General features: G+C 40.2%; 1 protein-coding gene across 3 annotated transcripts in view; it reads left to right on the plus strand.

Moving 5' to 3' along the window:
- LOC145995247 (protein Wnt-5b-like) overlaps positions 1–25,747 on the plus strand; it is a 966,808-nt gene that overhangs the window by 744,065 nt on the left and 196,996 nt on the right. For all 3 annotated transcript variants that reach the window (XM_083131817.1, XM_083131826.1, XM_083131834.1), the window contains one exon: positions 11,459–11,639. In XM_083131817.1, coding sequence (XP_082987943.1) covers positions 11,459–11,639 — 181 coding nt within the window. The remainder of the gene's footprint in view (positions 1–11,458; positions 11,640–25,747) is intronic.

Raw genomic sequence — 25,747 nt, forward strand, 5'->3', positions numbered from 1 at the left:
AACTCATCGGGTCTTTGCGAGGACCCTTTTTCTTCATTTCACCGACGACCCTCTTCATCCCCTTGCTGGATCCCTCTCCCACGACCGATATATTGAAAAACAACCCCTCCTGGTTTCAATGTTCCGGCGAAAGATTCAATCAACGGCTGATTAATTCGGGCTGATGGGACGAACGGATGTGTGAAGCGCCGCCGATGTGCTCCCTTCGCGACACATCCACTCCAGTTGGTGTCGGGTAACCAGCCTAGCGGTGAAAGAACACGATATAGTCGTGGCAGTACCCGACAAGGGTTGTTGCGTGTGTAAGACCATCGTATCGGTGTTGCGGGGTGGGGAAACAGTGAGAGACCGTGGATGACTTATTGTTCTTTTTCTTCTCACTAACCACGTTCATAATGAGGTGGTTGTGAGAATGAGTCACTAGCATGTGTAACTAGGTTCGTTATGTCCTCAAATTCACTATTTACGCATGCAGATTCAAGGTGTACTAAAGGAAATAAATGGATGGAAATAGACTTGTATACAAGTTCCTATAGGGACTCTCAGATGGTGTATATATAACACTGTCGCCCCGTTATCAGGGGATCCCGGGTACTATGCCCGGTGAAGACTATTGCACAGTGTTTCTGATCCTTAAACTGTAGGTCCGTTCACGGTTAGATTGGACTTAAAACGAACATTGGTTCTCACACTGTGATGAAGGAGTCCGGGTTCAATCACCGCTGGAGGCATATAGTGGTTCGGATCCCATTTTAAACTGTAGGTCCCGTTCTGATTAGACTACCCGGGCATAAAATGGACTTAAAATATACTTTGGCTCCCACGTTGTTAACAAAGGGTCCTGGGTTTGATTCCCGGTTCAGGCATACAGTGGTTCGGATCCAATTTTAATCTGCCAGGGATTCCTTGTTTGAATCATAGCATGGCCACGGGTGTCCTTCTTATTACTCATCTTCGTCTTCGCGATTAGCTGCAGTAGCAGAAATGCAAAGTAAAGTAAAGCAAGTCAATAATCAACAATTAAACTGTACGTCCATTCCGTATTAACCAATCGTAGCATAAAGTGGACTTTGAAAAATGAAATGGAAACCTGGGAAAAGGTGTGATGAGAATCGTCAGAATTGAGCCATTTCTCGAACTTATTTCCTTAACTTTCCGCAGTGGTAGCATCGTCGCCTTGCAATCAAGGGGTCCCGGGTTCGAAACCCGGTGGAGACACAAGTGGTTCGGATCCCACTTTAAACTGTAGGTCCAGTCCCGATTTGCCTTACTGTGCATAAAGTGGACTTAAAACACCAAATCAACTCAACTCAACTTAACTTCCGCACCGAATACAGTGGAACCTTGATAACTCGAACCTCAACATCTTGAATTCCTTGGTAAGTTTAATTTTTTGTAATCTTCTTGAATTGTCCATAACATTCCATATTTTACCTCAACAACTCGAATAAAACCTTGATAAGACGAATTTTTATACAGTTTATGGGATGCTGTTCGAGCTCAATAACTCGAAGGTAGACTATGAAAAATCTCTGAGTAGAAGTTAAATTCTAATCACCTGTATAACTCGGAAGTTTTAGTCACACGGACCTCAATAAGTCAAAGTGTAGGGTGCGTACGTACAATGTCAGGTGATCAACAGTTCAATACGTACAATCTAATTCATTACGTTCATAATTGTAGGGCCTACTGTTCTTAAGTGATTTTATTCAGTATGTACTTGTAGTACGTACATACTGTACATGTATGTATGTACATTCAGCACTGTAGCAAATATTTTACCAAATCAATGTTGTACGTATGTACGTAGTGCATCTAAAGTTTTGTTCAATAAAATTTATTTCTACGTATGTCGTACTGTGTATACGTATTAACTTACAATGATGCTACATACGTTATAGGCATACGTAGTGCCGACGTTCAGAAGGGCCAGTAAACTTTAGACCTCTATAACTCGAAGTCGGCGATTTCGGCCTTCAATAACTCGAACCTTGATAAGTCGAAATCCTTGATACCTCCGTTTTTTCTTTTCTTTCTCAAGTTCGAGTTATCAAGGTTCCACTGTATATCCAACTGTTTGTAGCAGAGCGCACTGTTTTGTTCCGCCGACTCGTTTTCTACACTTCTCTACCGTTATGCGCGGCCTTGCTACACAGATTCTCGAGGCAGAGTGCGGGCGATTGTAAAATCAAGATACAATATATTGTGTGAGGTGTTTGATTTTCAGTGTGTTTTTCAATATCCCTACAACAAGGGTCATCTCACTCTACAACGTGTACCATGAATGTGCTCGAGAACATGCCCTAATATTTATATAAGTAGGCGACTTGCACATAAGCTTTCATGTACAAGCCGTCCACAGAAAGATTTAGACAAAACTGTCTGACAAAAGGGAAAATAACTCATCCCGGAAAACATCTACACAAACCTACCAGCACACAAAAACATCCATGTTCTATTAAACTTCCCGACAAAACAAACAAAAAAAAACACGGTGTAAATTCCGATAAAAAATCTTTTTTACGACCTCTGTCCCAAGACAATAATTTTGAGGTTGTTTTCTCCAGCACTGTACAAGGATTTATATCCTCGATAATTCTTACATGCTCGGCGTCTTTAAGGGGGGCTAGTATCAGAATGAGGACAATTAATTAGCTTATACTTGTTATGTCGGCGAAGGAGTGCGGTGGCCCCCTCAGGCACTGCGCCTTGAGCAGGACAACGTTGAAAATACAACCACATCTTGGGTGGTCATTGTGGAAACGCATCGAAATGATGCAGCTTCGGGCGCCCTTTCAATCAAACGGCCAATGCGAAATCTATCGCTTGTCTTACAAATGTAGATCAAGAAAGTAACAAGACATAAAAACGAGAAGCAAGATGAAAACGCGGTAAATGAGGGATGTATTTAGCACAGGAGAGAACCGGTAACCGTGACGAAGAGGTTGTACAGAGAGGAAGGAAGTTCAGTGGTATGTTTTGTAACATTAAACATTAATACAAAGACCGGCCGACTGTAACGGTGAAGATGTAGGGAAAAGTCAGTACTGAAGTCTCGTAGTCGGAACATCCAAGTACATTGGAGATCTGGTCTGATAAACTATTACTGCGAATCGAACACGTGGCCTCAAGGACACATTTACGATTTTATGTTCAGGGCAGTGGCGGCGATTGGGTTCCAAAACCGGGGGTGGGGGGCAAACTGCCAAAACTGGGGGGCAAAGACAGTATATTTCCCTTTGTAGATAATGTTTAGCAAAGTGCTGGGGCAAAAGTGGCGAAAAGTGAAGGGGGTCAACTGCCCCCTCGCCCCCCTCATCGCCGCCACTGGTTCATGGTCTAAGTATGTAACGACCGCCATGTTAGGCAGATTTCAGTTGTATATTGGCATTTATTTTATTCGTATACTTTCAAGTTAAGAACTTGGATTAAATTATTTATACTTAATTGTTTTTATAATTCATGTATATATTTACGTTTTATATTATGTTATAATATTATTCGCGTATTTTTGAAACATTTATTCAGAATTTATAGCCTAATAATTATCCCAAATAATATATGCAACGTTTTCATTGTTTTTCAAGCACAAGTTAAATACATCTCTTCTTAATATCGAGTTTTGTTCAACAATGTACAAGATTGAAGTAATTAATCTTCGTTATAAACTAAATCTTTATTTAATCATTTTTTTATGTGCAAGGGCAAATATGATTTATTTGATAAAATCAGTTTAGTTATTTCTATATAGTTTAATATTGTAATATTATAGCAAAGTATTTCTCCCTCGTTTTCAATAAAATATCGTATTCCTATTGGCTGTTTATGTTAGGAGTGGGGGAACCACGCTTCGTGTTCTTGGCGATGTAAAAACTTCCACGTTGGCATTTTTAATTGTTGCCAACCTGAACTTTAGCTTACTATCGCTAATTAACATTGATGTGTTATATAAATTATCAGTTTTTCTTGTGTTATTTTATGTTATGAGTTTGTATTGTAATCTGTTATGCTGCGCCTCGCGCTTGAGGTAGCAGTTGAGGTCTTGCTATTAACTGTGAAGGCGGTGCGCGGACTATCGTGTTAAATAAATTGCTTATCACTGCCTGCGAGCGTGCATGACCCAACAAATTATAACTTTTAACTTGTGCGAATCAGTATGTACGCGCGCGATTCGTGATTAAAGATTTTGGACGTTTTAATTATAAAGTATTTGGAATTTTATTTACTGTCACGTGTTGCAATTCGGTGGTTTCCTTCCTGGAGGAAGGGTGGATCGTCTTAATCCCGAACCCTGGGTGAGAACTGGTGCTCCCAACTGACCAGCCGGAGCAAGGAGCGGTGTGTTGCCAATTCGGATCTCCATACCCTGGAGTTACGAGTGGTGGCACGTTGCATTGCAAGTAGTTGTTACTATTTTCCATCCTTGAATTCACGGTTGCATCCTAGCTATACATAAATATTAATTTCATAGTGCATACTTATGAATGAATATTTGTGGGCAGCCCAAAGGGTTTCAGGGTTGTAATGGGTGACCCTCACTTCCACTTGACTGCATGTTGCAGACTAGCGAGGCTCTGGCGTCTAGACTTGTGTGCGGCTCGTATTAGGTCGTCCCTATGTGATTGTCCCTTCATCTGTCTCATCTTATCACACAATCTTCGCGATTAGCTAGAAGTGGCAAAAATGGGATGTAAAATAAACTAAATCAATCAATCAATCGGGGAGGGGGGCATGCGCGTGTCGAACCATGAAATATTTTGATGTAAACGTATAAGGAGGACTTACGAAAATAACACTGACTAAGTTTCAGGTTTTGCAAGAATTCAGTTTTGTCCTTGCAGAAATGAATGGAGAGAGGCAGGTTCCAGAAGTCTGAAGTCTGCAATATTTGGAAATTTTAGTTTTATAATCATTGCTGCAAGGATACTAGACGTCCCGATTTAGTATGGATTGTCCATTCTTTTTAATCCCTGTATTTTCGAACTGTAATCGTGATGCTGAAATGTCCCACGTACACATTCTTCATAATATGAATCATTGTTAATACACACATATCACTTAATTTATAAATGTTGTTATCTGGAGATAGAATTGTCGTGGCTGTTTAATGAAGCTGGTATCCGGAAATCAAAAGAGAATTTGATGACATTGTTAATTTACGGAATACAATACTGTTCGAATAGTTCTGAGAATTGAACGTAAATAATAAGCACCAATCTGAACGCTATGTGACAGCCTTTGTTTGTAAGCAAATATGTTGCTGATTTTTGGGTTAGAAAGTCTTATCAGTGAGTTTATTTTTTCCTGTTACTTATGACTAGAGTACTACATGGGACCACTCTCGCTCGCTGGTACTCGTTCGTCTCCCACTCTCCAGCGCTTACAAGGGAATATCATTTTAAAGTGACAACACACATATATGTAAAATATCCGTCTTGGCAGGTCCAGCCTACATTTTTAATGTGGAAACAATGACTACGTTCACTTAAGTGTCAATTTCACTGCGCGTTTCACTCCACGATCCATACTTGAGGGCCCACTACCACAGACAAATTACGGTTATACGTGTGCTACTGGGCTTCGAGCGCATACCGCTCGTTTTGCCTCTTCGAGCGTTATTCGCTCGAGCGAAGAAGATATCAATTCCATACGCTATCTAGCGTCGTCCGTGCGAAGTATTTGGCGCTCGAGCGAAATCCTCTCACTACAGCACTCTACTTTGTCTCCTATATTAAAACTATAATTGTCTGCCTTGTAATCAAGGGGTTCGGATCCCAGTTTAAACTGTAGGTCCAGTCCCGGTTAGCCTTAATGTGCATAAAGTAGACTTAAAACACCAACTCAATCAATCTAAAATTGTCTAGCTGCAATACTACCGTAGCGTTGGTGGTTACATCTAAAACTCCAACAGCATTTCAGGGCCTCCCCGATGGCGCAGTGGTAGCGTCGTCGCCTTGTAATCAAGGGGTCCCAGGTTCGATTCCTGGTGGAGGCACAAGGTGGTTTGGATCCCACTTTAAACTGTAGGTCCAGTCCCGATAAGCCTCACTGTGCATAAAGTGGACTTAAAACACCAACTAAATCAATCAATCAATCCAACAGCATTTCGAATCTTCACATTGTTCCTCATTTTCATATCTCTCAAATTCTTGTGATGTTTTATCCGAATAGTGCGTAACCTTTAGTAGGTATACCTTGAACAGATGAGTAACCATCTCATGCGCAGACATTACGAGTTGACAGACAAACTACTTCTCTCCGTAGTACGTGTGCATGTAACATTTTTCCAGCAATAAATCTTGATTCTTCTAACTCCAAGGTTCAAGGCTATCGTCCGGATTTTGCAGAAGATATCTTGGAAAGGAAAGAAAATGGGTATCAACAGTCGCCAAATAAGAGTTTGTTGCTCGACCACCAAGCCGGTTGCTGAAATCCTCTTAGTATTGCAATCGCATAGCTCAAGGTCACCTGCTACATGGACACAGGAGATGTTATTTCGCGAAATCATTTATTACTTTCAACCGAAGCTCGTTCATTAACGAAGTCAGACGCCTTTATCTCCGCCTTCGTTACGTTACAGCACAAATGCAACTGGCGTAATTGCACTTTTAGGCCATTGCTTCTAGTGGTTTATCCACACACACACACCACACCCAACCCCTACCCCCCAATTTTTTCACACCAGTGCGTGTGATAGATTGATTGGTTTGGTATTTTAAGTCCACTTTATGTACAGTAATGCTAATCGGGACTGGACCTACAGTTTAAAGTGAGATCCGAACCACTATGTGCCTCCACCGGGTATCGAACCCGGGACCCCTTGATTACAAGACAACGACTCTATCACTGAGCCATCGGGGAGGCCCCACCAGTGCGGGTGAGAAATGAATGCCGCTGAGAGGGAACTGTCTCACCTGTGCAGCCTCCAAATTTTAATTTTAATGGTTGGGTCTTTCTCCAGTTAGAGCCACATCTAAACACTGTCTGATATGTCCGAGTAAGTGGGATAATCAAATTTTAATTTGAATTTTCATAAAGTATGTTTCCAGTTGTAGAAGCCAGAATAATTAAACAAGGGTCCACTTTGATGAGAAAACTTAATAACTTTTTATCATTACCTTCCTTGCAAACTTCACAAAACAGTACTTTCTTTTATTTTAATCGTAAAATGAATCCACGGAATTTTGCTTCGTCATGAATTTTGAAAAGTTCTACCACCAGCATTCTCTTGTTTCCCGTTCACTTGATATTATAAAATCATGATCCCCCAAATTATTTAAAGACGAAATTGGTAAATCAGTAACAGTCAATTTCCAAATTTACCAATGATAAATACATCAATGTTCACGCAAACTCAGGGGTGGATTTGCGACTAGGCTATCCCAGGTTATAGCCTAGGGACCACAATTCCAAGGGGCCACACAAATATGAGACGCTAAAGTGACAAAGACCATCGATTATTGAGATTCCTCAATATTGTGATATCAAAATAAAGCATGTCAATTCCTTTTACTTGTTTATTTCGTGAAAGAAGGAATGTAAACATTTTGAATGCTAACAATTGAAAGTCAAATAGATGGATGTTGACGGTTGAAATCAACATCCTTGTTTCTCGGTTCAGGGCCAATCTGGCTACCGTAATGTAGTGTCGGTTTAATTTCCTTTGGTCCGTGTGCGGTATTAGTATTGTGTAGGTAAATGCATAGTGCAAGTGGCGCTTATAAACGAAAACGAAGTTTAATTAATAATTTTGAATCAGGTGTGTCTTTATTTTAAAGTTTACAAGTGTTATTAATACAGAGCATGCAATTAGTGAAAGCAAAATACCATGATAAACAAACTGTTAATAATAATAATAATGCCAGTAGGGCCAAAACAAAGGATAGCGTACGGGCCCAAATTTATTTATTTTCACCAAAATTCAGTCAGTCTGCTCGCAATTGTTCTACCTCCATCTTTTGAAACTTTTTTTTTCATCAAGTGATCACGATTGCACCAGTCTTGACGTGATCGCAATTGACCGCGACGACAAATGAAGTTTAAGAATTCTTGAATCGAAACTGGGAAACGCGAAGGAGCAGTCTAGAGCATGTCCCCGAGTGTTGATTAATTTATTGCCGCTTGAAATCTTCCCACGTGCGATTAACCTGTATCATCAGCAATTACGAGCCTTGAAATGATAGGCAACAATTTTCTTCCCTCTGGTGGGTAAAAATTACGCACAGCTCCGCAAAAACTATATATATATATATATATATATATATATATATATATATATATACTGAAGGACAGATGAAGTTGTGGCAGGCTACTCAAGAGTCAAGATGATGAAGGAGAACTTCACTAAGTGTGGGAGTGTAGAGTGGTGCTGTCTGCAGCAAGATCCAGGATCTGAAATCACTAGGAGGTGCTTATTGGGGTTCCTACGAGCTATGTGATAGGTATTTTATCTTAAATAATAAAAAAAAACTAGATTTATAACTTACATTTACTTACGCTCATACATAATGACTCGTTTTTAGTATTCGTATTAGTTCTCGTTTGTGATAGGTTATAATTATTGATTGTACATAACTATACACGTTAAAGTGTAATTTTAATGCTTATTGCCGTATTAGCAAAACGTAGATAATGAAACAGACAGTAACATAATCAGAATTTAAGCATAATATAAGTCATTTCCTATCTAATTTATTTATTTCGCCCTATGTTCCCAGTCTGGGTCTGTTTTATAGTAAACTCCAGAATCTACGAACACAAGACGCACTGACATGGAATCCACTTGTTCCACCTTTCATCTCTATGGAAGGTGACGTGTTCTTATACACAACCCCTCCGGTACAAGATGTATCCATAACTCCCAAACAAAACCAGCTCCTCCCTTTTTATCTTCATTAGCGTGAATCTCTCTAATGCATCTCACGACCAACCTGCATGTAGAACCTATTAGATGCAGAAAGCTTCTTTTTTCCCCCACTCCCCACTCGGAAGCACTTCATTCTTCCCCGAGACCAGTGAATAGATTCACACCTTGTGACAGTCATTTGTCCCGCTCCGGTATGACAAATTGCCGTGTCAAGTTCAAGATGGATCCACCGTCGACCCCTGCTCGCGTATGAATGGGCCCCGTAAAAGGAAGCAATATGCAAAGAGCGATGGAATCTGTCTGAACGGAAAGAAGGAAGAAAAGAATTCAACGAAGGTTCTGGAGAAAACAGCTGTGTTCTTTTCCACTCGCGTTCTTCTTTTTTTTTCCTCTTTAATTTTCTGCCTCGTAAACGAGGCTCGAGGCCCCATTTGACTACCCTTGCAGTCTAGGTGTAGGCTTGTTTTTTGCGACGTTGCCAAATTGGTGCTTTATCGTGCGTGGAAAATTGAAGCTTCGTGCCTACACGCTGAAAGGAACCAGAATGATCCTGTCTGTATTTCTGCAGATTTCGTGGTTATTTCCACTTGTAAAGATCAAAGGAAGTTATTGCCTTGTTAATGAGCTACCACAAACAAAAGTAGTTTCGCCTGTCCTTGAACGACTTCCCGCCAAAATGGAAGAGAGGTCTGTTCACGACACAAGAGTAAGACGCCGATCTTCTCCTCTTTCAGTTCTCAAGGAGTTACACTCTGTCCCGGGAAACTCTGGAGCAGGCGAATGAAGACAAGTATTCTGCGCAAGTAGTGACTATAGAGGGCTCCGCCAATGAACGCGCGAGAGAAGCAAGTGCATGGAGGGGACTACGCGGCTACAGCTATTAGGCTATCAGTCGTTTGCAGCAGCACTCGCTACTTTGCTCCGCCCACTCACTTTCTCCCCTTCTCTCCCGTTATGCTCGCCCTTGTTCAATAGATTCCAGAGGCGGAGTTTAATTAATTTGAATCACTGCATGAAGTATTGCTGTTTCCAATCTCCATGACTCCAAGGGGCTAGCACACACTATGCGGCAGCTCCGAAAACTATAATAATATTTGAAACTGCAGTAAGACTGCTTCCACTTCATCTCGAAATATATTTCGATAGTCCTAGCACGACGAGTACACCCTGTCTCGGGAATGTATGGAGCAAGGTCGCGGATAGCGGTAGATAAGGGGAGAAACCGAGCGGATGGAGCAAGACAGTGCGCGCTGCTTCAAACGGCTGGTAGCTGCAGCCGCATTTTCCCCTTCATGCACTCACACCCTCTATCACTCGTTCATTGGCCCAGCCCTCTAATCATTAAATGCGCAGTGGACTTTTTTTCGTTCGGTTGCTCCAGAAAATCCCGGGACAGAGCTTGGTCGATATTCCTTGATCCAGTGGCACCGCCAGAGGGGAATACGGAGGTGGCCAAGCCCGTCCAGTGGTCGACTCACATCAGAAAGCTCCTGTTTCCAGTCCTAACCTGGGCATGAATGTTTCATCGTGTGTGTATCTTCACTAGTTACATGTAATATTAATTTCAAAATCGACGATAACCATAAAAAAATCTATATAGAAATGTTCTATTAGTAAAGATGATATTTTTGTATTGTATTCAGGCTACGGGCTACATTAAATGTGCCTGAAACTCTGATATTATTTGGTAATAATTGTTAGCCACCCAGCCCACCCTTACAGTTAACCCTCTTCCAGCCACTTGGTAATGAAATAAACTTATATTTGGAAAACATAGAAAAAGAAACGATTAAGAAAAGAGGAAATAAACACGAAGAAGTACTAAAACTGAGAATAGAAGATGCAAGGAAATAACAGACAAAATGACTCCCTTGCCCCTTCATGCGGTTGTTCATGTATACATGTGTTAAAATAAAGATATTCAGTTTTCTTACTGTGTTTTTTTTTTTTTTGTTTAATCCCTAGCTCTCTTTGGAGAACCGTATTAATGAAGTACCATTTTCACTTCAAACTAATGCGCACTACTTTTGGTCAAAGTGCGTCGCATCACCTTAGTGTGCATTAGAATGAATATATTGGAGTGCACATAAACTTATTGTTGTATAAAATAGCGTTATCTTGTAATAAATTTTAAAATTCGTAACAAACCTATTGTTGTATAAAATAGTGTCCTTCTGTAATGAAATTCTTGACGTAAACCTATTATTGTATAGAGTATTGATATTCTGTAACAAAATTTTAAATTTTTAACACAAACCAATTGTTGTAGGAGTAATGTTATTCTGCAATAAAATACAATTTATAAAATATACCCATTCTTGTATAAAGTAGCGAAAATTAAATTCATATAATAAACACGCTGTGGTGTTAAATTAACCTTTATTTATTTATTTATTTATGTATGTATGTATGTATTATTTTTTTTGGTGTGCATTTACATTCGCAGCAAATTGTTTCCAGGCTTTGAATATTGGAATGCGCATTAGATTTGATGCAGGATGAGATTCGAGTAACTCGTACGATAATTATTATTATTTATGTTAATTCAGTATACTACAATATAAAGAATGCAATTTTTCCATTTTGTTTCAGCGAGTCGAGAAGCAGCGTTCGCCCATGCCATCGCCGCGGCCGGAGTGGTCCACTCGGTCTCCAGGTCGTGTAGGGACGGTCTCCTGTCTTCCTGCGGGTGCTCGAGAGCCAACCGACCGAAGGACCTGCACCGGGAGTGGATATGGGGCGGATGCGGCGACAATCTGGAGTACGGATACAAGTAAGTTAGCGTCGTTTTTAATTCACGAATATCATAATTGTGCGTCACAAATAAAACTGTTATAGCTCTTTTCAGTTCTTACGGCGTGCGCTCTACAAGCTGGCAGGGGAAGTGGGAAGCGGGGATTACGCCGCAGACCAACCAGACAACAGCAGTGGCGCCGAGAGACACGACGCGGCAGGAAAAAGTACTACCTGAACCTTGTTCTACTGGCTGCTGCGTTTCTTATCGCGCTGAATTGGTCGCTTCCCCGCTCCCCACTAACCCTGGCAGCTTCTAGAGCGCCCGCCGTAAGAACTGAAATGATCTATAGTAGGCCTAGTCTATAACCGTGGAATCCCGTTCTTTTGTTTCAATGCAACACGCACACAGCCATGGGTGTCCCAAAGGGAGGGTGGAATGTTAGTAGGGCCTGTGAACGAAGAAAATCGTTACACGCCGGATTACAGCACCAAATTTTGCACAACACTACTCATATGTTAACCTGAAATGCTGGGACTCAACCTGACCCGCTGCCATCTTGAAATATGTCATCTTTACTTTCTTGTACTGATCTCTTTAACACTCAATATTTCGAGCACCGGTGGACCGGCTTTAACGATATTTGGTTTGAAGTGAAGTTAAGGATTGAGGATTTATATAAACATATGAGTTTAGTGGATTTATATCATTATTCGATGTTTTTTTTTTTAATGTAACGGATAAAATTTGAAACATTAATTGCATTGACTCGAAATTGCGTAGTTTTATCAGAAAAAATGTCAACTTTTTCCAATAATATTAATTAAGCTTTAATTTGAGGTAAGAAATTTGAATACGTTGTAGAAATATTTTCAACCCCAAAATTCCAAAAACTAAAAAAAATTTAAGAGCTGCCCGATTAATAGAATTTGTGATATGTACGTATAATGAAATTATCTAATTACCATTCCATAGATTTTTCAATGCCATTTTTGACTTACAAAAAAACATTAAGAGTCAATTCTGAAAGTACGAGCATGTGATAGTTACTTATAACTGTATTTATACTAAAGATTATACGATTATATATAATGATTATTATTATCATTGTGTACGCCTTCTTTCATTGGAAGATATAGGTGAAGGTAATAATAAATAAATAACGCTGTCGCCTCGTAATCGAGGGGTCTAGAGTTCGATCTCCAGGGCGAGACAGCCCATAGTAATTAGGATCCCACTTTAGCTATGTGTAGAGTCCCAAGTGTTCACGTTAAGCATAAAGTCGACTTAAAACGTTTAACTTTGGAGGCTGAGAACGTGACAGGTTTATACATTCACGAAGCAGAACAAGACTATGTCAAGTCTCGTCTCGATATTGTCCACAACTTCCACAGCGAGACAGCACACACATTTCGCCAGATCAAGAGAAAAGGGTTTGTAAGAGGCCTATGAAAAAAGCATTTCAATTTAATTGCCTCCTGATTTATGCCTTTCCGAAACCTACAAAAACTTCCTGTTCCGAAAGGTCCTCTGGTTATCTGGAGGCCATGACACCAGAGTCTATCAGAGACGAGTTCTCCAAGTGACAACGCTGGAAGTCATCAATTTGTCACAATTTGTCTCAAAGGTTGACAGATGTCTTTGCAGCTGGTCATTAATCTGTGTTGCCCTACCCATAAACTCTTAGCAAAAGTAATCGTGGCTGTGGAGATACCCTAGGAAGGTCCAAGATCACTCATTTTCAAGCGATTGTGGTTTTTGCTGCTGTATGTTCACTGCGCTGACCTTATTCCAAATAGTATTACCTATGTGGGATTAAATTGGTTAGAAGGACGATTTGTGGCTTGTCGCTTCCAGTATAAAGTACCATTACTCTACAAAGTATAGATTGAATAGGTAAGAATGTTGTGACTGACAAATTGAATATGGAAAACAACGGTTATAAATGGCCGAAGAAATTACAGAGAGAAGGGAAAACTGAAAATGCTTTCTTTAGCATACAAATTCATCGGGAACGTAAGCTGAAATTCTTCTTCCGGAAGTCGCTGGAACGAACGTTCCACTCGCCGACCTCTGTGGCAGAGCGGTTAGTACAGCGCGCTAGGGGTCACACGTTCGAATCTCGCCCTGAGCATGGGTGTCCTTTGTGAGTGTCAATTCATCAATTACTCGTACATATCACCCATCCTCATCTTCGCGGTTAGCCAAAAGTGACAGAGAAGCCAAGTAAAATAAACCAAATCAATCAATCAATCAAACAATACACTTACAATGTAAATTTCAAGAGAAATGTTCACTCATTTCGATCTCACATTACAACCCCTCAAGTGATAAAATCTCATTACTCAACCCCCCCCCCCCTTCACATGCAGCCATGAGGGGTGATCCTTTCTCAAGACATCCAAAAATCAACCTCACTTCCACGTAGTACATACTTCCATAGTACACCCCGGATTGCATTTTACAGACTAGCGAGGCTCTGGCGTCTGTATGGGACTTGTGTGCCGTCCATATGCGCTTGTGATTGTCCCTTCATCTCATAACTTTTCATATTCATCTTCGCAATTAGCCAAATGTGGCATAAAAGGAAAGTAAAATAAAATAAACTAAGAGACGCAGTCATGAGATTCTGTTCCAGGGTGGCTACTCACCGGAAATTCCTTGAATTCCTGGAATTATGCGGGAATTATTGGCTCCGGAAATTATGCGTGAATTCTGCTTGAATTTTTCTCCGTAGACGTGAATTAATCCAAATCCTATTGAATTTATATGTAATGATAAATGCCCTGAGGCGAGATTTTCACAGTTGAGTTTTCATTTTTATCGAGGAAGGAAAATAATGTGTGATAAATAAAACAGAATTCTCTCGATCTGTTTACTTTGTTACTGCCCTTAGTAGAGCAATCTGACAGACGGAAGATTATTCCAAGATAAGGTTTCTTGACGATGATTAGGTAGATTTGAGTGAAATTCTTACTCAATTAACAATTTTTCACAGGTCAGAATATATACCATAACATTAACATTTGTGAGACTTGTGTTTGTAGATGTATTTCGAGTCTGAGTATGTGAAATGGCAAATGTAAACTGAGGACCTAAAATTAAATGTTTTAAATATACCGTTTAACTAAATTAAATTAGATTTTTTCGATACATTGGAATCACACAGACACTTCATATTGTTACTATATTTGTGTGTGCATATTAATGGCGCAACCACAGGGGGCGTTTGCCCCCCCCCCCCAACATTGAATGGAAATGAATTCTAAGGAGGGCAAACATTGATGACCAAGGGCACCTGCAGAGGGTACAGAGGTGCAATTTTCCCTTCAAATTTCAAATTTTATGCAAATAGAAATACATTTCATAAAATTTTCTCGCTCGCTTCGCTCGCAATCCATGCTTTTCTTAGTCTCGTCAATTTAAGAGCCGTAGCTAGTGAGCGGCGGGAGTCGTCCCTGGCCGCCGAACAATCTAAATGTTCGGCGCCATGATGCCATGGCGCCTCTTGAAATTATTTGCGCCCTATTAAATCAATATTGTTTTCAGTTTGCAAAAAAATGGATTAAAAATGTTCTTGTTCGCTTCACTCGCAATATGATTATTTTCTGTAATCCACTGTAAATTACCAGAGAGAGAAATAAGACTTATCTTAATGGATTTTGTCTTAAATGCATGAAAAAAATGTTGGTAGGAAAAGGAGCGTGCACATTTGAGAGACAAATTGTATAATTTTTGCTGTTGGTTTGTTATGAGGTGGATGAATATAAATAATATACCTATATGCTGTGTGTGTGTGTATATATATATATATATATATATATATATATATATATATATGTGTGTGTGTGTGTGTGTGTGTGTGTATTAAAGAAACTTTGAATACATACACAATTTAGTGTTGGCAATTGGCATGTATTTTCTTATTTTACATCATTACATTTTGAATATGTGTAAAACATATGTTGTGCATGAAAGGTATACATCTTCTATGTACAAAAAGAATAATATTCGGAATGAATTTATCATGCATTTTCTGCTATTCCAAAATGTAGTTTCTGTGCTTGTTTGCCATTATTAAATAATGTGAAATTGAACGTTTTTTTTAAAAAAAATATTTGAAATCGTTTGTTCCAACACAAATGCTTTAACACCGACTTCTACCCCCTTTTTGTGTAATTTACGAGGATGATAACGTTTTTGACAATACCACTACTACTACTACTACTACTACTACTACTAATAATAATAATAATAATAATAGTCATAATAATGTCATTATTATTATTATTATTGGTACGTTTATCCTGGTACTTGCCCCCCTCAGACAAAAGTTCGTGGTTGCTCCTCTCGTGCATGTGTGTGAGTGATGAGAGTCGGTAATACACAAGGTAGAAATAGAGAAAACATCTGCTTGTGGCCTTGAATTTTTTGAAAAAATTTCCCTTAAAAACCAGGAATTATACTTGAATTTTATCATGGTCCTAGAGTAGCTACCTACGAGCTCACAATGTGCCCTCATATGAGAGAGAACATCAATATGCGACCCCCTGATTGGATGTACCTTTATAGGGTCTTTTTGAATAAAAATAGGATTGGGGGGGGGGTTGGGGGCGTGTGTATAATTCACGGTGATCATTACATCTTGCCTCTGATTGGCTGTGTTCTCTTTGGTTGCGGAAATAGCGCCTACTAAAATAGTAGAACCGGTTTGTTTTCTCCGATATGCCTTCGTAAAGTTCCTATGTGTGAGATACAAAAAGTACGAAAATATGAACAAGGAGCTTATAGTGCAGAAGGCCTTAGAAAGAGCGTTTCGCGGGCTAACAGCAGACGTCGCTCGCACACTATTGCCGATACTCTCGTGTCGTCTGCCCCTCAGCCGAACAAACAGGTCGAGGTAGCAAGAGGCAGAGGTCATTCACCCTTCCAGAAGGGTGCAGCGAGTTAGCTGTGGCAACCGGGCTCGCTCATTCGCGGACCTGATTGGTTCTCGCAGACACAACCCCATATTGTTGTCTGCTGTAAGCCCGCGAAGCGATCTTTCTAAGGCCTTCTGCATTATAGTATGAAATGGAGAGATGCACTAAGAATGTTAGAAAAAGGGACTAAAATGTGTGTTGAAAATTCAGGAAGGGAAATTGCATTTTACTTCGCTTTTCTTCCAGTTTGGCTAATCACGAAGATGGAGATGAAAAGTGATGATAAAATTAGGGATAAGACAATCACAAACACACTTGGACAGGACAGAACCGAGCACAAACCCTACTGGCTAAGAGCCTAGACGCCAGAGCCTCGTTAGTCTGCAAGAATACAGTATCAGGTGCACTAAGTAAAAGAGAGGAGGTTGACATCAGTGTTGCCACAATCTGTAAGCACAATTTCCCTTTCCAAGGGGTAAAATTTCCCTTTTTCGCCCATTTTTTCCCTTCATCTAAAGAATTATTATTATTATTATTATTATTAATAATAATAATAATTAAATATTATCGTTGACCCATGTTCGTATGTATGTATAAAATGTTAATCAATTCAACTTTTAAATGCTACGAGGCCAGGGGTACCGGGTTCGAATCCCGACCTGGGCATGGCTGTTTGTGAGTGTCCATTCATAAATTTCATCATATCATTACTCATCCTCATCTTTGCAATTAGCCAAAAGTGGCAGAAAAGCGAAGTAAAATAAACCAAATCAATAAACAATAAAATCAATAACTTTTAAATGTTTTAGAAGATTTAGATTTTATTTCTAAACCAAGCTAATTTTTTTGTTTTGAGATGAAAGCTAAAACTATGTTATAGTTGGCAACTGAAGATTTTCATCAGTAAAAAGCAAAACACACAAGCAGAGATTGGATTTAGGGAGGTCAATGCCCCTTGTCTTCATCACACCATCAGAAGAAAATTAAAAATATTCTACACAAAATGCTGTTCTAGTAAGGCGCACATATGAAGAGTTTGTGTGGAAAATCACATTTTTGCCTCCCCATAAAAATATTAAGTTCGGCGCATGGATATACGCGTTTTATTAAAAAAGATATATAGTACATACCTGAGCAAATGTTCTATTCTGGTAAATTTCACATATTAGGTGGAAACTTCTAAAACACAGCAAGTTTTTTATTAAAATTTAATCCATTGTTGGTCACTTCTTGCCACTCTGCACGGAATTTTTTAACGTGGTGTTTTTTCATCTTCCGATAATTCTCCACGACGTTTTCTAATATATTCTGGAGTTGCAGATAGTTTCCTTTGCTTCCCTCGTTCTCCCGTCGTCCAAGACGGGCACAGCCTTCCACCAAACACTCGCACACGACGAATAACCCACCCAGTGTCCAATGAAGACTGAAGTAAATATAGGTTTGCGACAAAGATAACTTTATGGTTTGCACGTGTAGTGTTTGAGGCAAAATTCAGAAACCAAAGACCTCCGGCCCCAAACGGTAGCCAGATGTGGGTCAACCCAAATTCCACCCTTCCTCTCAGAACAAAGTATACGACAAAATAAAAAAATAATAAGTTCTCATTTTCAAAACTGAAATCTGTTATAATGTTTAATATAATTAATGTTTAGTCTGTCTTAAAATTTCCCTGAAAATTCGCTATTTTTCATCGAATTTCCCTTTTCACTTAAAATTAGCTCCAAATTTCCCTTCAAAAAGGGAAATTTTCCTTCATGTGGCAACACTGGTTGACGTTTGGGTGCTTGGGAAAGTCTACACCCCAAAAGAAGAAAGGGAAACAAGATGAGGGGTTTGAGTAAATGGGAGAAAGAAGTTACTGGAAGAATAGAAGAAAATATGAAAGAAGAAAGTAGAAGCACTACGACTCTTCTTCGCCACCTATAGTATCATTCTGTCTAAACTGTCTAAAGGTGAGCTTAACGCGGCAACAAAACGCAATAGACCCGTTTTCGGCGTCTAAGTGGGCGATAGCCTTTAAGATAACCTGCAGACTTCTGGCACGGAAACTCCCGCTTCGGTTCCGTGCGTTTCCCTGTAGTGGGCGTTACACTATTTGATGTCAATAGAAGCAGACAACAGAAGTTCTCCGCGTCTCAGTGGGCGTTAAGCTTTAATCGTCTTCAAAGAACAGAGTTTTCAATTATCCCAACTAATTCGACGTATGGATAGAAATGATGTTCCTACGAATTGCTGCAGCCAAGAAGATTATCAGAAGTAAACTTGCCGAAAAGGATTGGACACTCTTCCTAGTAATTAATGGCAATAAACGCTTTTTATGGAAGCTGAGGTGTTAGTCCCGTTCGCCGCCACAACGCTCGTTTTCCTGCGTCGGCTTTGTGGCCATTACAGGAAGTGTAGGTGCCAGCCCCAAACCGAAAGGCCAATTACTTTTATGTTCCCTTAAACTTCCTAATATGCAGAAAAACAATTCTTATATTTCAAGGTCGTGGCCTCCCCGATGGCGCAGTGCTAGTGTCGTCTCCTTGTAATCAAGGGGTCCCATAGTGGTTCGGATCCCAATTAGCCTTTCTGTGCATAAAGTGGACTTAGAACACCAAGTCAATCAATCGATTACATTTCAAGATCGCGATGTTTATGGTAAGCTTATGAATTTAACAACAAAGAATTCGTGTGCTTTGCTTTCGCTTATTCTCAATAGTTTCGTTGCTACGTAAGTTTGTTAAACTATCGTGAATGCCCTAGAAGGAATTCTAAGCATATTACAGTAAAACCCCGTTAATCCGGATTAATGGGGGGAATCAGTTAACCGGTTTATCGAAAGTCCGGATTAACTGAAATAACCTAAAAGAACAGTAGAAAGTGCATTAAAACTCCGTTTATAGCAATAAAGCACGTTTATTATGATGTATTTAAAAGGCATAAGCCTAAATACACTATACAGTACAGTAACATGAAAAGCAATACTGTACACTCAAAATCGAATAAAACGTCCCCCCTTACGGTTATGCAACCCGGAATTTTATATCATCTAGTTTCGCCAGGAAGAGCAGCTCGCGAGAAGCGTAGTGTTTCCAACTCTTGAATCTAGCCAGAGATTCAAGCGACCGGGTGGAGATCTTGCTTTCCTCTTGATTTGATTTCAACGGACAACAAGTTTATTTTGAGAATGTCTCTGGTAATAATAACAAGTGTTATTAACATTTATGCTTGAGTTTTTTATTATTCTTTTACCACTTCCGAACGAATATGTGAAGATTTTTTTTTTTTCATTTTGCAATAACGCTTTCGGCACTTTTCCTTCACAGTTATTCTTTTTGTTTTTAAATTTTCGGCGACATCTGATTTGGATAAAGTTCCACGAAGTTTGTTTTAAGTGTAAATGCATCTGGACAAACAGTGTAGAGTAGGATTCGAACAACAAATATGAGCTTCCGTCGCGAATCGAACCAGCGCTCCATTGATTATGTTTTCTTTCCACGTTTATTAAAATTTGCTTCCTTCAGCCTACTTCATATTGTCATATATTTCAATTCGAATTCCCGTTTTTTTTTCATTTGCATTGTTCGAGCCGTGATAAGTTTTTCTCTTAATCTAGTTATTCGAATATTTTCATACTTTTTTTTCTCGATTTTCCATTCGTACTCATTACAGATTTCGGTATCGCGCTTTTCCATATTTTCAGTAATTTAATTCTCTTGTGTATAATTCCTTTGACTATTTTTAATTTGCCCTTAGTCCGAATCAAGAAAATATGTTAGGAAATGTTTCCCGCGTAAATCTTATTGTATGGTGGTGTAAAATTGATGCCAGCTTTTTCTTGCGATAAGGGTTTTGAAAGTGAAAGGGTCTCATTTATTAACCATGGTTGGAAGGGGGGAGGCGGAGGCGGAGGGGTGCCAGAAACTTTCCAGACGGAATATGCCTGAAACGAATCAGCAGGTGGGGTGCTGAGAAGGCTAGGCTATCTGCGAGCGAGGGGGAGGGGGTGACGAGCAACACTGCCACAGCGAGTCGCTGTAAATGATTTCACCGTCTGTGCTGCGTGAAACCGGTTCTTGGTGCTCATATACTTTTCCGATACATTTCTGCCAACCTTTTTAGCGAAGCGAGGTCATATGTTCCAGATTCGAACTCTGGTCAGGCATGAATGTATCAGTCCCGTCACAATTTTATAAATTGATAATTCATCCGTATTATCGCGATTAACTCAAGAGGCAGAAGAGTGATGTAAAATAACCGAAATAGAAATTGACGCATTTGTGCCTGGTGCTAGTGTAACGACGAAGTTAACTCTTTATAAATGATGAAATAGGTAGCCCTTGCGCTCAAATACACTTATACCTTGGCAAAAAAAAAAAAAAAACTACTACTCTTACTACATTTGGAATACAGCCAAGAGCGATGTAAAGTAATGCAATTACATTGTGAATGTTTCACATCCTGTAGTTTTTCATAGTCTTTCTTTTTCTCGTAGCGGGGACGGGGGTTCATTCATTACAAATTTCTAGGAATGGATTTAGCAGCAATCCGTGATATACTTAAATATCATAACATGCTGCGTAGCCAGGGTTATTGGGTCCTAGCCTCTGATAATTATGAGTTTTTCTTTTTCGTTGTTTCTTCAATCTTCATAAATTTCCCTGAAGCATCATTCATCCTCTGTCGCCATTGGTTATATTTGAAAGTTGTCATAAAATGAGCAAATTTCGAAAAGAAAACACAAGGATCTACTTTTCTCATAGCTCGCCAAACATGCACATTTCCGTATTTTATGCTTTCAGCGCTATCATTATTCTTGGCCGGCAATGGAATTGAAGCAACTCTCACAACTAACGTAAACTACATGTCACTCAGACATGACAATTCTCGCGGGAAAAGTGTTTTTTTTTTTTTTTTGGATTAGCACATGGTAGCGCAATAACTATCTTCTGGCCTGCTAGATTTAAATCCGTACTTTTTATTCCAGTTGAGTGATTGACTCACAATTTCGCCACTGAAGGTTTGGGTTGTATTTGGGTTATACGTATTGTGTTTTTGGTGCACTATGAAAAAGCAATCCCAAAGGTTCGCACTGAACAGAAAATTGTGTGCTTTCCCTCTCTCTCTCTTCCAACTCCGTCCCTATCTCTCACCCCCACGTCCCCACTATTTAGGTAAATTGTTGTTAGAAACATATTTTCTGAAGAATATCCACATTGAAAATAATATTCCCCAATTGTTTTGATAGGGCATTTCTATTGCTCCGAACGAATTATCTCCGTAAGAGGACTAGGGCCTCCCCGATGGCGCAATCGTAGATTCGTCACCTTTTAATCAAGGGGTCCCGGGTTCGATACCCGGTGGAGGAACATAGTGGTTCGGAACCCACTATAAACTGTAGGTCCAGTCCCAATTAGCCTTTCTGTGCACAAAGTGGACTTAAAAAACAACAATTCAATTCAATCATCTTATCAATATTTTTAAATCTGCATGCACCTGCTTAATTTAATAGATTATACATTTATATTCATTGCAGGCAGAAATGTGCGAGAAAACAATGCATTCTTTTTCAGGGAATGCATGAGTCAATAATAATGTATATTTTACGGTATATACTCTTTTATATTGCATTGATTCAATAGTATCCTTATTTCCTAAAGCAAGCGTGAGTTTCTTTGCACACACCACGCAGGCCCTGCTTGACGTAAATCTCAGATGCAGTAACTTCACGGTTGCCTTTTGCCAGCACGCTTTGGCTTTAATTCGAGCCCGGGTGGGTGCTTCGTTCGAGATCCTGCAGCAGTTTTACTCGTATCTATGCCTTGAGCATGTCAATTGCAACGGAACCAATAAAATGAAACTTTCTGCACCGGAATGGGCGTGAAACTCTACATGCACCAATGATAAGGTGTTTTCAAGAAAAATGTGCCACGTGCAGCATGTCCCTTCGGTCCGAATGTTCCTTTACGATATCATTTCATCATGCCTTACACTTCGGAATTTACAAGAGAGAAGATAGTCCGCATGTTCTTGTGCGGCGGATCTGCTGCACAACAGATTGCTACGACCCTTGGTGTGGACGATTCATGCGTCAGGCGTTGGATTCGGTGTTACGAGGAAGAAGGGGACCAAGGAATGAAGTCACGACCCAACAAAGGCCGCCGAGGAAGACAACCAGGGAAGAAGATGCAGACATCATTGAGATGAGCGAGGGCAACCCCTTCATGGCTTCAACGAAGATTCGCCAAAAGTTGAAACTGGAGTGGCATGCTGCAACAGTTCGGCACCGTCGAGCGGCAAAGAAAAAAACAATGATGCATTTCCATCACGAAGCGCGGATCAGTTTTGCTTTACAATATTTACCAGCTCCTCAAGAATTTTGGCAGATCGTAATTTTGAGCGACGAGAATGTATTTTCGTCTGACGAAAATGGTCAGGTTTATGTTTGGAGGCGCGACAACACTCGCTACGACCTCGAGAACATTTCTACCCATGCTAGGAGTGGCAGGATATCCGTGGCGGTGTGGGGATGGATCAGTTCGTCTGGAGTAGGTGGATTGGTGGAAGTGTCCTCGAGAATGAATTCGCAGGAAAACGTCGCAGTGCTGGAAAACCACATGCTTCCCAGCGTGCGAGAGAGACACCTTGAAGATGAGATTCCGCACGTGACTTTCGATCAAGACAACAGCAGCGTCCATACATCGAAAGCGACCACCATCTGGTTTAATCAGCACTAGCGTTGCCCACGAGACGAGACTTTGGCCTGTCTCGTCTCGTGGAAATGCTGTAAAATGCTGTCTCGTCTCGAAAATATTCGTTTGTCTCGGGACACATGATCAATCTCGTCTCGTCTCGAATTTTTAAAAGCCTGTCCCGTCTCGTCCCGTGGGTAACACTAATCAGCACCCAGGAATATCAAGACTAGATTGGCCAGCGAAATCTCCCAATATAAAACATTTGGGCGTTGATGGTGAGAGAGTGGGAACCTAGACAGCTGAGAACAATGGAAGCTCTAATGGCTCACGTGTTTGATGTTTGGGAGAGTTTAAGAAGACCAAACATCTGCTCGGGCAATCCTTGCTTCGTCGACTAGATGCGGTGCTTGAATCGAACGGCGGATGGACACAGTATTGACCATGATACCCCGCACGGTTTAACCAATGTTCTTTGCTACATCCCAGAACAAAACTAATTACACACATCTTCATATGCAACTTATCTTTCCAATTCTTTCTTATTGATACCTTGGTGCTCATGGTTACTTTTTCACACACCTGCACCATTATATTATATTCTATAACATTAATATTCACATTATTGACAGATTTGATTCACATGAAATTCAAATGCGCAGCACAAATGCACCCATTCCTAACACTTAACTATTAGTTACATTACACCTCTCACGTTGTCACAGTTCTAAATCAGTGGTGCCCAGGGGGAGGGGCATTATGGCGCAGACTGTGATGGAAGTTTGACTGAGTAAACAGGGCACAAGTTCAATTACGTTATCAATTAGCCATTGCTGTTATACAAATAGTAATTTGTAGATTGTCAGGGGAATTGTTACGGGTAATAAGTAATATTGATGGGGGGGGGGATATCCAACTCTTACATATTAGGCCTTAGATTGATAGGGAAATTATGGTGGGCGATTAATGAAGTTAGTGGTATTTTCAGGTAGCGGGATTGATAATTATTTTGGGGGCAGGGAATCCCAACTCTTGTGTATTACTATTACGTCTTAGATTGCTTTTCTGGAGGGAGCAATATCAACTGGATGTCTAAAATTGGCATGGAAATTTTGTTGGGAAGATTGAGTATGAAATTTGAGGTGGAGGGGAGGGAAATGAAGTTTTGATAAAGTGTTATGTCTTAGATTGCGAAGGGATTTCTGAAGATTAAGAAATTGACTAAGGTCCGGGCGGGACTCGAACCCGGAACATTCGGTGTCTGGATCGTTAGTCCACCACTAACCGCGCTTGACCTCAGAGCCGGTTCTCTTTGGTGGCCAAGCGCGTTAAATGGTCCACTTCCGATGCCACGAAATTTCCGGGTTCGAGCCACGGCTTCAGTATTGGTATCATGGTGTCAATTTAATCCAATCGTCACTCATCCTCATTAGCCGAAAGTGGCAGAAGAGCGGGTTAACATAACAAAGATACAAAAACAACTTTAACACTCTAGTAATTTCTGATCAATAGATGCGTATTAGCTTTGATTGTTGACTCTTTAATGATAAGCTTACGATTATTATTGTTAATATGAATTGCCATCCATCAACAGAAGGACGATCAACCGATCATTTAATTCATGTCGTTTTTCTGGTATTTGTTGTCCCTTCGGATCAGCTTCGAAACCTAAGGAAATTATTAGATGTTTGTCTGAAGTTAGTGACAATGGTTCTTTAAATTCCCGTCGCTCTTTCAGCCGGCGCGGGAACCACCTTTATGGCAGTGATCCTCTGTAGCCGCGTTTACCTACGAAGGAACTCGTGGCCAAACAACGAATTAGGCCTACCGCTTGGGCAAGAAGCGACAACGTTACAAAGCCCTTCTCCCCGAAGCAGCCAGCAGGGAAACAGGATTTTGTCAAAATAACCCTTCTGCTCTGTGAATGAACACTGGTTCAAACAGCGTTTCGACTTAATTGGACATTATCCATTGTTTTTCTTTTTGATTGACTATATATTCTATCTATATATTTCGAGACATTCAAGAGATCACCTCTTCTCTCATATTCATGCGAACAATTTTTTCTATGTCTGTAGTGTAATTGGAACTATGACAGTCCGTGATTTTTTTCCAAATCCGGTCCGCTAAGCAACCAATCTTAGATGCCCATTCCAAATCGACAGCTATAGAGCAAAATATGTTTGAAGTTAAGAGTCTTATTGAATTAAACATAGCTCGACTCACACTCACATTTGATTTTTTTTTTAGATAACTTGCGTGCACTTCGTATAGAAGGCACCACGAGACTGAAAATTCACACTATTTGGCATGGCAAATAGACCTTATTCCAGCTTCGCTGAAAGTTCGATGTATATAATAGTTGTCAGTCATTAAGTTCAACGGCCTCTGCGCGTGTGTTGTGAGGGGTTGCCGTGTTCCAATTTTGTTTTAATTCCATTTCATGCTCAAAAAGACTACCCGAAGTAGGACCTACAGTTGAAAGTTGGATCCGAACCACTAGGCAGTTGTGTCTCCATCAGGAATCGAACCTGGAACTCCGTGATTATAG

The sequence above is a fragment of the Lepisma saccharinum genome, chromosome 1 (genome assembly GCF_977018435.1).
Source record: "Lepisma saccharinum chromosome 1, izLepSacc3.1, whole genome shotgun sequence".
Lineage (NCBI taxonomy): Eukaryota > Metazoa > Arthropoda > Insecta > Zygentoma > Lepismatidae > Lepisma > Lepisma saccharinum.